At 40.5% G+C, this 12,784-nt stretch overlaps 1 protein-coding gene across 1 annotated transcript; it reads right to left on the minus strand.

The window, feature by feature from the left end:
* Positions 1-6,686: 6,686 nt before the first annotated feature.
* Positions 6,687-12,377, minus strand: LOC149298212 (PHD finger protein 6-like). Its single transcript, XM_089487783.1, has 9 exons — positions 12,240-12,377; positions 11,785-11,886; positions 11,178-11,311; positions 10,120-10,163; positions 9,699-9,862; positions 8,249-8,392; positions 7,634-7,738; positions 7,338-7,471; positions 6,687-6,816 (listed from the first exon to the last, which is right to left on the minus strand). The coding sequence occupies exons 1-9, from the start codon at positions 12,375-12,377 to the stop codon at positions 6,687-6,689; spliced, it is 1,095 nt and encodes a 364-aa protein (XP_089343909.1).
* Between the last annotated feature and the right edge of the window lie 407 nt (positions 12,378-12,784).

Raw genomic sequence — 12,784 nt, forward strand, 5'->3', positions numbered from 1 at the left:
AAAAATGGAAATTATCGAAGTGACCCTGGAAAGTAAAATAAGAAAACCGTGCAAAGTGCTATGATCGCTCAAAAACTATATGTGTCAGCAATAACACAAATACACTAATATTAGACTGTTAAAGAATTTAGAGTGTAAGATATATATATATACAAACTGATCAACAGGACTGCCTGGCTAATATTGTGCAGGTCCCCCCTTTGCTGCCAAAACAGCCCTGACCCGTCGAGGCTTGGACTCCACTGGACCTCTGAAGCTGCGCTGTGGTATCTGCACCGAGACGTTAGCAGCAGATCCTTAAAGTTCTGTAAGTTCTGATTTGGGGTCTCCATGGATCCGTCCGGGTGCCGTGCGTTCTCCAGGTGAGCGACGCACCCGGCCATCCACGTGACCTTCCTCCATTGCTCGGTGGTCCAGTTCTTATGCTCGCGTGCCCATTGTAGGCACTTTCGGCAGCAGACAGGGGTCAGGATGGGCACCCGGACTGGTTTACGGCTACCGAGCCCCATACTCAACAAACTGCGATGCACTCTGTGTGTTCTGACTCCTTTCTATCAAAACCAGCATTAGCTTTTTCAGCAACTTGAGCTACAGGCGCTCGTCTGTTAAATTTGATCAGACAGGCCAGTGTTGGCCTCTCACGTGCATTAATGAGCCTTGGCCGCCCATCACCCTGTCGCCGGTTCACTGCTTTTCTTTCCTTGGACCACTTCTGATAGTGACTGACCACTGCAGACCAGGAGCCCCCCAAGAGCTGCAGTTTTAGAGATGCTTTTACTCATCTAGCCATCACAACTTGTTAAAGTCGCTTGCCCATTTTTCCTCCTTCTTATGTGTCAACTACAGGGACGAAATGTTCATTTGCTGCCTAAAATATCCCCCCCCCCCCCACTGACAGGGGCCATGATAACAAGATTATTGTCCATGGTCATGTTATGGGTGATCGGTATATATATATATATATATATATATTTTTCAGCTTATTAAAATGGAAACAATGACAAAAGGATATTTCTGAAAGTAATGCATTCACAAGCAAGATGTCACTTTTTAGACCAACAATTTTGTCTAGTTCTTCTACACTTAACCCTTCCATTAAGTTGGATGAGTTTGGTGTGGAAGAACCTTTTCGTCCAAAATTAGTGCTGACCTCACAAATGCTCTACTGAATGAACGGGCATAAATTCCAACAGAAACTCTCCAAAATCTTTCGGAAAGCCTTCCCAGTAGAGTGTCGGCTGTTATATCTGCAAAAAGGGCGAACAACTACATATTAATGTCTACGTGATTAGAATGCGGTGTCATAAAAGTCCCTGTTGGTGTAATGGTCAGGTGTCCCAATAGTTTTGTCCATATATATAGGTTCTAACCATGCTGCCTTGTAATGAACAATATAATGAGGTCTTTATCATCCCGAGAATCTTTCTATAGGGAAGAGCATAAAAGGCGACCTCCAGATCTGCAAAACAAAGTTGATTGGAAGCATGTGAAAGGAAGGCAGTGCTGCATCGCATTACCGGGTGCAACAATGTATTTAAAACACAAGAAAGAAACTATGTGGGTCTTCTCCTTCAAGAAAGTCCTCGTGAATGGACCTGCCTGGTGAATGTAGGAAATAGGCTTGAATTGAGAAAGATGAGTTCACATTCACTAAGAAACAGGTCAATGATTAATATCTATTTAAATATAGTTATCATTAGATAAGGTTATGTCAACTATGCAGTTTTTGAACTCTAAGGTTTAGCAAGGGTCACACTCACAGATAAAGTCGCTCAGCACCAGTTCAGTTTGGTATATTTAATTTAGCAACACGGGCAACGTTTCGACCTTATGGTCTTTATCGAGCCATGACAACAGTTGAAAAGAAATAATCAGCTTGCCAATATATAACAATTGCTTGTTCCCTGCTTGCATGCAAACCCACTCACTAACTACACTCGTGTTTTATTTTTCACGCTGTTCTGGCATTAACATTGCTGCTGGAGACTAAGTCTCCACTCCTGCTTCTCCAAAGCCAACAGGTTCTTCAGAAGACGACGCTAATAAAGTACGTTCAGATGTTGTGCTGTTCTGGGAGTCGTTTTGCTTCTCACTTGTCACTGAGCCAGCAATGCCTTTTATAAGAGGTTCCTGTTTTTAGAAACGTACGAGGGTCACATTCCAGTTGACGCTCAAACGGTTCTTGATCCTTTACACGTGGCCAGCAAACCCACCTCATTACACAGACTTCTCATTCCGTGGAGTATGTGTTGTAGGCTTGTCTTACCAGATACCCCGAACGTTTCTTTTATCAGGACATCCTTCTGAATCCCACAGGTTCTACCCCAAACCCAACTAGACATATTACATTCAACCAAACCAATGTGTCCAAACCACCACCACCCACGGTGAAAAGGTTGTCTCATTATTATAAAGTAATAACTGCGGCATTCATCCGAGAATATAAGGCTGCTTTTAACAAATGTGCTGTCGTTGCCCACACTGAACCCCCCCACATGAGGAATATTTCTCAAGAAACAGCAAGATGTGCAAGCTATAGAATTATAGAATATAAAACCTTCATGGCTGAATCTAGGACCAGAAGTTTTTTTGCTGATTTTCTAAAACGCAAATCCTACCAAAAGGTTTTCAGTTAACGTTTTCCTATTTTTATGTAGCGGATTAATTCTAGCTTGGAGTCACCCGACGGCACCGGGCACCGTAGGGTTGAAAAGATTTATCACCATATCGTGGCACCATACACACAGCATGAAATATATATATATTTATGATGTGTTAAATCAGCCCTTGCCCTAGATCTATGGTAAGTACATACTGCCTGGTTGAACGTGAGCAACCATGTTTTACCATAATAAAAATAATGTCCAAATACAACCTGCTTGTAGGCAACGCACGGCCATACTTTGGGTAAACTGCAATCAAAGTTCACCTTGTTACAGAAAGTCTATAAAAGAGACCCCCACAATCTCATGGCGGTTACAGATCCTAAAAGAAACACCGTCAATTTAGTGGTTTTATATAATAAAATGTTTTGAGCTCTCTCTTATAACAGCGGGTGGTATGTTAGAGTTACATACACATACTTAACCTTTTCAGCATGAAGCACAAACATATGAATAGCAGGAATAAAATAAACATTGTAAAGGATTTGTAGTAATTTTAATTAAAAAAAAAGTTTGTTACCACAGTTCACATATATAGTATAGCAAAGGAATATGTGGTATTTCACCCCAAAGAATCGTCACTGGTTTATCTACGGGTACCAATAACGTCAAATATTTCTGTATAACAGTAAATGTTGTTCCAGCATGGAGCTTTAGCAATCACAAGTAGAAGTCTACATGACAAATGCGTGTGTGTGTGTGTGTGTGTGTGTGTGTGTGTGTGTATATTCATTATTTCCACACATCTCTAAAACAAATGAGAGAATTAATGCATGTAAATGTTACATACTTCGTATAAATAAGTTTGTCATGCCTAGCTAGTAAAGCTACAATTACAGACACAGAAACAATGACATGTCACTAGCCTCAAGATGCTTGTCAAGAATGTACAAATACAATTATTTACATTGTAAGGCACTTTGCAGACAAAATATAACAAATCAGTACAATATATATTATAAAGTAGCGGCTTGTATTGTAAATATATTAAAAAACAAACATACATTTGACATTTACAATGTATTTGAGAATTGTTAAAAAACACTGTAACAGGAACATTTAGGAACAGTATGAGGGTAGACAGGTAGGGAGAGATGTTACATAGTGTTTACAGGGTCATCAATAGGACCTAAGCAATAGCATTACGATGCGAGCGGTACAACCTTTAATCCCTTGGTTCTTCCACGTCCTAGTTAGACTTGCGTTTAATAATTAGGTTGGTGAATGGTGGCGGACCTACTGAATGAAGCGCCTTCCCCAAGTATTGAAAGACATGGATTCTGATACTTTTCTCTTTGAGAATTTGGGAAGGTCCCATCCCAGCAGACCAGGGGCTGTGAGGCGCAAGACACGCATAGCTTGTGGCAAGTACATTTTAGGACTCCCTACATTATGTTGTTTCTCTGAACCCAGTAGAATCAGGTTTTTGGTTCTACTGATTAGGGAACTAAACAATATTCACTTAACTGTCCTGCCCCATTTTCAAGCTGCCTTTCCACTGACTTACCGCCTGACATCAGGGGTTCAGAAAACAATGCTGATAAATCGAGAGTGCCGGGCAAGTACATTCCTGTAAAAGCCCCTATATGCTCTCCCGGTGCTTTATTTCCATCACAGGGAAACCAACACAAAGCCCACGCCATTAAACACAAACGCTCGTGAAAGTAATGACGGAATGGCAAAGCTTCAGTTATTGTAAAATAAATGCGATACCTTTATTTAGGATTTTCATACCTTGCGAAGGCTGTTGAGGAAGTTCTTGGGAATTTTTTTAGTGGTGGCTTTCTAGATGGTGTCATTGTACGTCTGTGGCTGCTTTACTTTGCCCTAAAGACAGTTTTGCACTTCTTGCGTACCCTAAACAACGCAAGATGTAAACACTAGAATTCTCATCAAGAAACCAAGCAATGCAAAGCTGTAACAGTGCTCATAAAGTAAGCAATGCTAGCTGTAGTTAAGCTAGCTAAGTGTATAATTTGCCATTAAAATAAGGTTCACAATTTGTTGTTCAGAACCAAAATGTCAGAATAGCCTAATATTTATATGTAGAAGCACTCAAATATTGTGCTTCAAAAGAGTTCTTTAAAAAAGGTAAAAAAAAAAAAAAAAAAAAAAAAAAAAAAAAAAAGCCTTTTTTAAAACTTAGGGGGAAAAAAAAACGAATGAAAAAAACATTTAAAAAAAACAAAACAAAAAAAACTTTGACATCATCCAGATAATTTGTTAAAGATCTGATTTAAACTATCAAGAGGCTAACATGCATTTAAGGACATTTGTTTAAAACTAAAGAGTTGTAACTGAAATGAAGTGTGTTGTACATAACTAAAGCTTTTGACAATTTCCAAGTATGGCAAAATAATTAAGTATCGCTGCACTAACCGCAGGAAGATACAATTGTATAGAACTGGAACTTCAACTGAGTTTTTAGTTCCACTATAGCCTATAAACTAAATAATTCCGGTTACAGCATTTCTAAATGATACCACTACACGCAAAGTAAACTCCATTTTTTGGAATTTATTCTGTCTGTGACAATTACAGATTCAAACAGCCTCAGATTTTAAAGATTACACACAACAGAATGTGTAGTAAAGCAACTTTGGTAAACATAAAAATACCAACTTCTTAAATTAGTCACATAACATTCAATGAGTACGACCAGTACGATGGTTCCTTTGATGCCTGTCCTGGCTGCACGGTTATTTGTACCTTTGTAAAATAAATGGTTTAGTACCGGTAGAAATGACCAACGAAGCCAACACCGTGTGCCTCTTACCTACTGCTGACCGATCTGCTTTACAGACTGCAGTCTCCTAACCGAGCATGGAGCATTTTCTACCGAAACAATGAATATAATCCACATGGATTACAGACAAGCAAGCTATTGCTTCATCACGGTAGGTAGAGCGCAATTCTTTACTGGATGTAGTGCCGATTTATTTTAGATAAGCTCTTGTTAATGGAACTACGAACAATTTGTGCTTAAAAAAAAATAAAAAATTGAAATGCCAAGACAGGTTATTCTTCTTGAGCTACGGCTTTGGGCTTTAAGTGCTATCACCAAGTCCCAGTCCAGCTAAAAAGCAACTCTAGTTTTCCAAAAGAGCCTGCTAGGGATGAAGGCATCAGCGGCCTTCACCTGCGATACGGTATGCCATGGAGTAATGCGCTTTCACGGTCCCCTCTCTCTCTGAAATGTCGGTGTGAAATGTGTCATCACATTAGTTAATACTATTAATGCACTAGATATTATGCATTAATATTAACCACGCGCTAAATTTAACATCCCGCGTCCATTACATTTACAGACTTTGGAAAAGGCTTACATTCATAACATCATGGCCAGTTATTCAGGAGTCTGGGAAGTTAGAAGCAATCATTTCCTCTTTGCGACAAGCTGTTGATGTCATGGGACAACAAATCTTAAAGAGAAGTTGAGTTTATATAAAAAGTTTAGAGACATATAAAAGTTATCAATTGCCATTAGTTCAGTTCTCACCTGTTACATTGAGATCATCAAACATAACTTACTGTCATTCAAAACTGCAAGATGGATATTCTAATACACATTTCTTTATTACTAGCGCAAATCTTATTACTAGCATTCTCTAAAACGCAAGAGTTTTGGCAACATAAAAAAGGCAAGTTTTATAATTTCTCCAAAATCCTCTGACTTGGCTGTATGAAGACACTACGGATCCCTTAAACAGCAGAAATAAAAATGGAAATATTGGAGGTGGAAAGAGGCAACCGATTGAAAAAAGCACATTCTTATAAAATATTCATAAAATATAAATATGAAGGTGGGGAAAAAAACAACATGACCAGATTACAAGTCAATGTCATTTATCCAAGCGCTGCCATTTCATACTTACAAAATTCAACAGTTGAAAAAATACATCTTTTTCCCCCCATTCCCATGCAGTCCTTTTCACAGCCTCAGAGAAATAGTAATTTATTACAGAACTTAAAAAGTTGCCTGCTCCCCCTCATCACAAACGGATGGCGTATCCACGGGAACCCTTAATTTCCATTGAGCTGCTGCGGAGTGCTTTCACAGTGCCCACAAGCTGCATTCCCCCGATTTTTGCTCTCGCGTTCTTCATCCTCCTCATCTCTTTCATCGTTTCCGCTGTGATTCTTACAGTAAAGTCTGAACAAACAGAATCAGGGGTATGGAAAAGGTTATATTGTATACAGACAGACAAGGAAGCACATTTCTTGTAACGTTTCCGTCTTCCTACCATCTGGTAACTACACGGGGGTGCTATTTATCTGGGTGTTAAATGCGCATATATTACGCTGTGTTATTTAAAAGGAGAAGTCCGCTAGTGCACACTTCCGAACCATTTTTCAAAACGAAGTAAGCACGCTGTGAAAAGAATAGTGCTGAAAATCAAACGAGTGGCTATAGTTGGACCTTCGAGAAGTTTTACAGCAGATCCACCTCCAGATTCTGAGTAGTGAGGCGTTTACAAAAAGCAGCATTAATGTTGAATTGGGGGATTTCTCAACAGTTACTAGGAGCATAAAACACTACTGTTCAGCCGCTGTAGCCATGTACCCGTCTGAAACAAGTTAGAATAATGGAAGATGATTTTGTCTGATAATTGAGAAGTTTCCAGAATTCTACATTTGCAATCAACGCATTTTACTTAAACTTTGAGAACTTACTTGTAAATGCCTCGTGACATGTTTTCTATATATTTAGCTTTGTCCTCCACCCCGCAGTGATAATGATAGGTCTTTACACAGGCCTTGATCTCACAGCCTATGGTTGCGCCTAGAAGGCCACACAGTGTACATTTCTGCACAGAAGAAATAAGAATTTGTCACAGTTAGCAATGTCTTAATGTAATTTTATACAATTTAAAAAAAAAAAAAAATGTTCTGCGGCATTTACGAGCTGTGATCACATTTGGGAGAGAGTGCTGGAACACATAGATAAGCGACAAAGAATACCCATTTACCATGCGCTTTCCACGTTTCATTTCTTGGATCACGGTTTTTATATCAAAATCTCCAAATTCCGCCCTTGATGTTGTTGTGAGCTGGACAGTGCCAGATGAGAATAGCTGTGCATAAAATATATATAAAAGAAGAACACACCTTAGACCACTCAGGAATACCAAATCACATTGCTGCAAAGACAACCATCACAAATTTCACATTAATGGCGGTTTAGTAAGCGACTGAATAAACCATTCAGTTGATTTCCATGTTTTTGTGTGCAACCTCCACCCCCCGCAAAAATGTTTAGCAGCCCTACAGGTCCAAATTATAAGGATTTATTTTGATTCCACACGGACCCGGAATAAGGTAAGAAAATTGAGCGAAAAATCTGAACTTTATTCAGCGTAAACTTTTCTTTTTTCCACGCACTCTGATTCCTCTTCTGTCCGATGCCCTTAATAAGGGTGACCACATGTCCCCTAATCGGGGATACATATTAAAGACATGCACTATGCCTTCCCTATAGGATGGATTCTACCCAGATTAAAGGGCAGCCACTGTACTATTTATCTACCTTTACAAAAACCCATTATTCTTCCAGAACAAGGGCCATTGAAGAACAAAATATGTACCATGCATTTGTAATGAGCTGCAGCCTTTTTTGCATTAAATACATGGAGCTTGCCTCTTGTCTCATTCTCTTCATCACCCGCATGACAGAAGCCACACTTGGGTCTTGTGTCACTCGGACTGCTTCTGTGCGGTGAGCGGTCTCTCTAGTGAGGAGGAAATACAAAACAGAAAGAGTGAAAAATACCACAGACGCAGAAAAGACCATGCTTTGCATTATATAGAAAAGTTATTTACTGATGGAAATTTAGCTGCACTGAAATGCTAATACCGTATTTGCTCGATTATAAGACGTCTTATAATCAGACCTCAAATAGGTCGGACTATGAGACGACTAAGATCCAGATCCCCCGCAGCTGCAGGGGACCTGGATCCTCCTGTCCCCCCCCCCCCCCGCCCCACTTACCGGTGCTTCCGACTCCCCGGTGTGCAGCCGGGGCAGTGTGTAGATGTCTACGCGATTCGCGTAGACAACTTACACTGCAGCCAGAAGGAGGTGTGGCTAGCAGCGGGGGTTGTCTGCGTCCATCGCGGAGACCTTCCCCGGCTGTCAGAGAGAATTCCCCGCACCGGTATCGGACAGCCGGGGAAGGTCTGCGCGATGGCCGCAGACAACCCCCGCTGCTAGCCACACCTCCTGCCGGCTGCAGCGCAAGTTGTCTACGCGAATCGCGTAGACATCTACACGCTACCCCGGCTGCACACCGGGGAGTCGGAAGCACCGGTAAGTTTGGGGGGGCGGCAGGGGAGTGTTAAATGGGGGGCATAAGGCATTTCTGGAGGCAGAGTGTTCTATGAAATGCCTTTTAACCCCCTTAATGCCACTCTGCCTCCAGAAATGCCTTTTTAACGCTCTATACGCCACTCTGCCTCACATCTCCCTATATGCCACTCTGCCCCATAATATGCCTTTTAACCCCCTTAATGCCAGAGTGGCATACAGGGGTATAAGGCATTTCTGGAGGCAGAGTGGCACATAGGGGGTCAAAAGGCATAGCATGGGGCACAGTGGCATATAGGGGGTAGAAGGCATTTCTGGGGCAGATGTGCATAACTGGGGGGGCAGGTTGGAAAATAGAAGGAAATAAAACCAAAATATTTTTCTCAATCATAGCTTTTATTAAAAAAAATAGTTTACATGAATTAACATTTACTGGTAAAACTTTTTTCCTATAGGGTCATCTTATATTAAGGCTTTTTCTTTTTTTCCTAAATTAATATTCAGATTTGGGGGGTCGTCTTATAATCGAGCAAATACAGTATTCTTCATATCTAACAGCATCTGTGACTCATTCTATCGCTCTCAATAGAAGGACTGCGCCATACATGATCTGCCCACAGGCCCGCGTCAATTTGTTTGAGCCGTAAAACTTTTTTGGACAGTCTTAACTATTGAGAAAAGCTACAAGAAACTTCTTAAGTTAGGTGTTAAGTTAGTTAAGTGGAACTTACACTGGAGCTACTTTCGGTTTCTTCCGTGCAATGTGACGATGAGAGTCTGCTGTCATCGGACTGCCCTCTGGAATTTGTGGACCGTGATTTGCCCCGGGAGCCCCTTCCTCGTCCGCGGTGCGGGGAAGGACTCAACTCCTGAGCGTCAAACCCTTCTAACTCATCTGACGCAAAGCAGACGGAGAGAGGCATGAACAAAACATGGTAGGCAAATGCACTTTTGTGTTAGAAGCGCCTTCTCTCTCACATTATCTGGATAATGCCAATATACACAATATACCTTGTACATTTAGAAAAAACAAAACACAGCTTTGTGTGTCACTTTTTAATATAATTAAGATAATCAAAAAAAACTTGGTCATCTGGGATTTTTATTCTAAAAGTACATTACTAAGTATTCATTGCATAAAATGATATTTACCTTCTAGGTCTTGCATATGTTCCTTATGCTTCCGACAAAAAATCCTATAGTGGAGAGAACATTACAATGTCAATACGCCCACATATATATCATATTTAACCAAATACAAACAGATTTCAGCTAAATTAAACCCATTTTTGGTGTGACCCCCCCTTGTTGCCTTTTCTAGGTACACTTGCAGAAACTCGGCAGGTAGTTGTTACTTCTCTCTCTCCGCGTGATCCCAGACAGACTCAATGTTGTGATCAGGGCTCTGCAGGGGACAAACCATCACTTTACACTGAAGATAGTTCTTAATGACTTTGGCTGTATGTTTTGGGTCGTTATGCTGCAGAATAAATTCGGGGCCAGTCAGATGCCCCGCTGTTAGTATTACATGATGGATAAGCATCTGCCTGTACTTCTTAGCACCGAGGAGACCACGCATTCCTTCGCCAACCACTGCATCTAAAGTCCTCAACACTGACCATTTATTTTTGATTCTTGAAAATAGCTTGGACAGAACATTTGGAAACCCTGTCTGCCTGGGAGAGACCTTGCTGCGCTCAGTACTGCCACAGTGTACGACTTTTGACATTAAACTGTTTTTAGCACGCTCACCACCTTGTTAGTGGGTTTGTTTGCTCCTCACCTACTTTTATTTCCCCCACACACCTGTTTCTGTTACGGATTGTGTTTTACCCGACATATTAAATTGATAATTATCACCGTTTGGTATAATCATACACCTAACTTTATGCCTACCAAATCTCTGACTTTGTATAAGTGTACCTAGAAGAAAAATAACGCTGTTTTTAAGGCAAAGGGTGACCACACCAAATATTACTTTGATTTAGATTTTTCTTCTATTCAGTCATGTTGCATCTTGCAAAATAATAAAATAAACTACAAGCATGTCTTTTAGAAACTTACTTTCCAGCATTTCCCCCACTCCTGCCTAAAACCCTCGCAAAGAACAATAAAGAATTTGAAATATCATGTAAATCCCTTGCGACGTATATGAATAGCAAACGACAAATATTTGGAAGCAGTGCTATCTGACAGCTGTACGGCCTTACATGTATATTCCTTGGGATGGGTTTTCCCGGATGTGCGCTTTATCATGTAACGCGCAGTGATAATGGTACGTCCTCCGGCATGTTTTCACATCACAGCCAATGGTTGCTCCTGGGCAATGGCACAGGGAACACATCTGTGGGATAAAACATTTCTATAAAAACCTTACCAGTGGTAATTAATACCATGTTATTGTTTTATGCTCAAGGATAAAAATATTTTTCCACGAAGCTAAATAGATCTATATACATATGATCTCCCAACCCTGATCTGTACTTTTCCACAACTTTGTCCATGACCTGTTTGGAGAGCTCATTGATCTTCATGGAGCCCCTTGTTCAGTGGTGTTACAGACTCTGGGGCTTTTTAGAGCAGGTGTAAATATACAGAGATCATGTGACACTTAGATTGCACATGGGTGGACTTTAATTATGCGGCTTCTGAAGGTAATTGGTTGCATTTTAATTCCAGGTTGTAAGGAAACAAAATAGGAAAAATGAACACTTTTGCAAGGAACCGTAATTTTTTTTTGTCAATTCCTATTGTACAATTACCCTGTATTTTACCACCACATTGTTACACCAAGAATCAAAGAGTAATGACACTTACCAACTTTTTGCCCCTCCTCAGCTCCTTCTGTATATCTTCTATGGAAAAGCCACCTAGATTTTCACTGTCGGATTGTGAAGATACTAGTGCTGATGAGAAGAGCTGCAGAACAAGACAGCGTTCAGTTTATTTATCAGCGGGACAGGTCCTGATTTAAAGAGGAGCCTCGGCTGCCATAATGCATTGAAATTATTTTTTTTTGAGATGTACGTTACAGAAAATCCTTCAGCTACGAAGAGACTAAGGACCTTACCTACAAAGCACTAAAACAGGAGACAGCCTCATAAAAAGCAGACATGAGGATGATGTAGATTTACTGAATAATCAGATTTATTTCACTTTATATATTGTAAGTACCAGCAAACTGCTGCTCTAAGCTAAAAGGATAATGAGACATATTGATCGCGCTCTGCTGCGATGTCATGCTAACCATACATCTGCGATGTCATACTAACCATACATCTGTGATGTGCTGCCACCTTCAGGTTGTTTGACATCAATAACTGGCCACATTCTTTCTCTCGGTTTGATCTGCAGAAGCTGCACTTCCGCTGCCGTAAGGAGCCCTTTTTCTGTCCAGTCGAGACAGACATGACTTGCTGCTCTCACAGAACAGGCTTACAAGAGACTGTAGAAAGAAAGAAAAAAAAAAATAAAAAAAAAATGTATAAGTAATAAAGCACAGCAGTTATCAGTACAGTCTAGACTACAATACGCACTGGTATCCTACTACAGTGCACAGAATTAACACATAACCAATTCATTCTCTCTTCTAAGATGTTCTAAACCAAGGCACCGCAAAGGAGAACTGCTGGGCATCTACCCTGGTAATTATTATTTTATTATCGTTTTATATAGCGTCATCAAATGCCGTAATCCATTCCATTAGCAGTCGCAGCAAATCATGTCACAGAAGCCTTTCACAATTTCACAGCAGGTGACATAAAAAAAACACCAGGGAAGAACTCGCCCCTTCAGTTCTACACATTGTAAAGTAAGG

Source organism: Sceloporus occidentalis, unplaced genomic scaffold (genome assembly GCF_023333645.1).
Source record: "Sceloporus occidentalis isolate IW3139 unplaced genomic scaffold, rSceOcc1.0.p SCAF_34, whole genome shotgun sequence".
In the NCBI taxonomy this organism is placed as follows: Eukaryota; Metazoa; Chordata; class Lepidosauria; order Squamata; family Phrynosomatidae; genus Sceloporus; species Sceloporus occidentalis.

What these genes read in the sequence shown, in the direction of transcription:
- LOC149298212 (XM_089487783.1), bottom strand. Translation starts at nt 12,377, where the DNA reads ATGTCTGTCTCGACTGGACAGAAAAAGGGCTCCTTACGGCAGCGGAAG. An exon ending in ACATATGCAAGACCTAGAAG is followed by an intron (nt 9,863 to 10,119) that starts GTAAATATCATT and finishes GCTTTGCGTCAG; the next exon opens with ATGAGTTAGAAGGGTTTGAC. An exon ending in CAGCTCATTACAAATGCATG is followed by an intron (nt 7,739 to 8,248) that starts GTACATATTTTG and finishes TTTTATGCACAG; the next exon opens with CTATTCTCATCTGGCACTGT.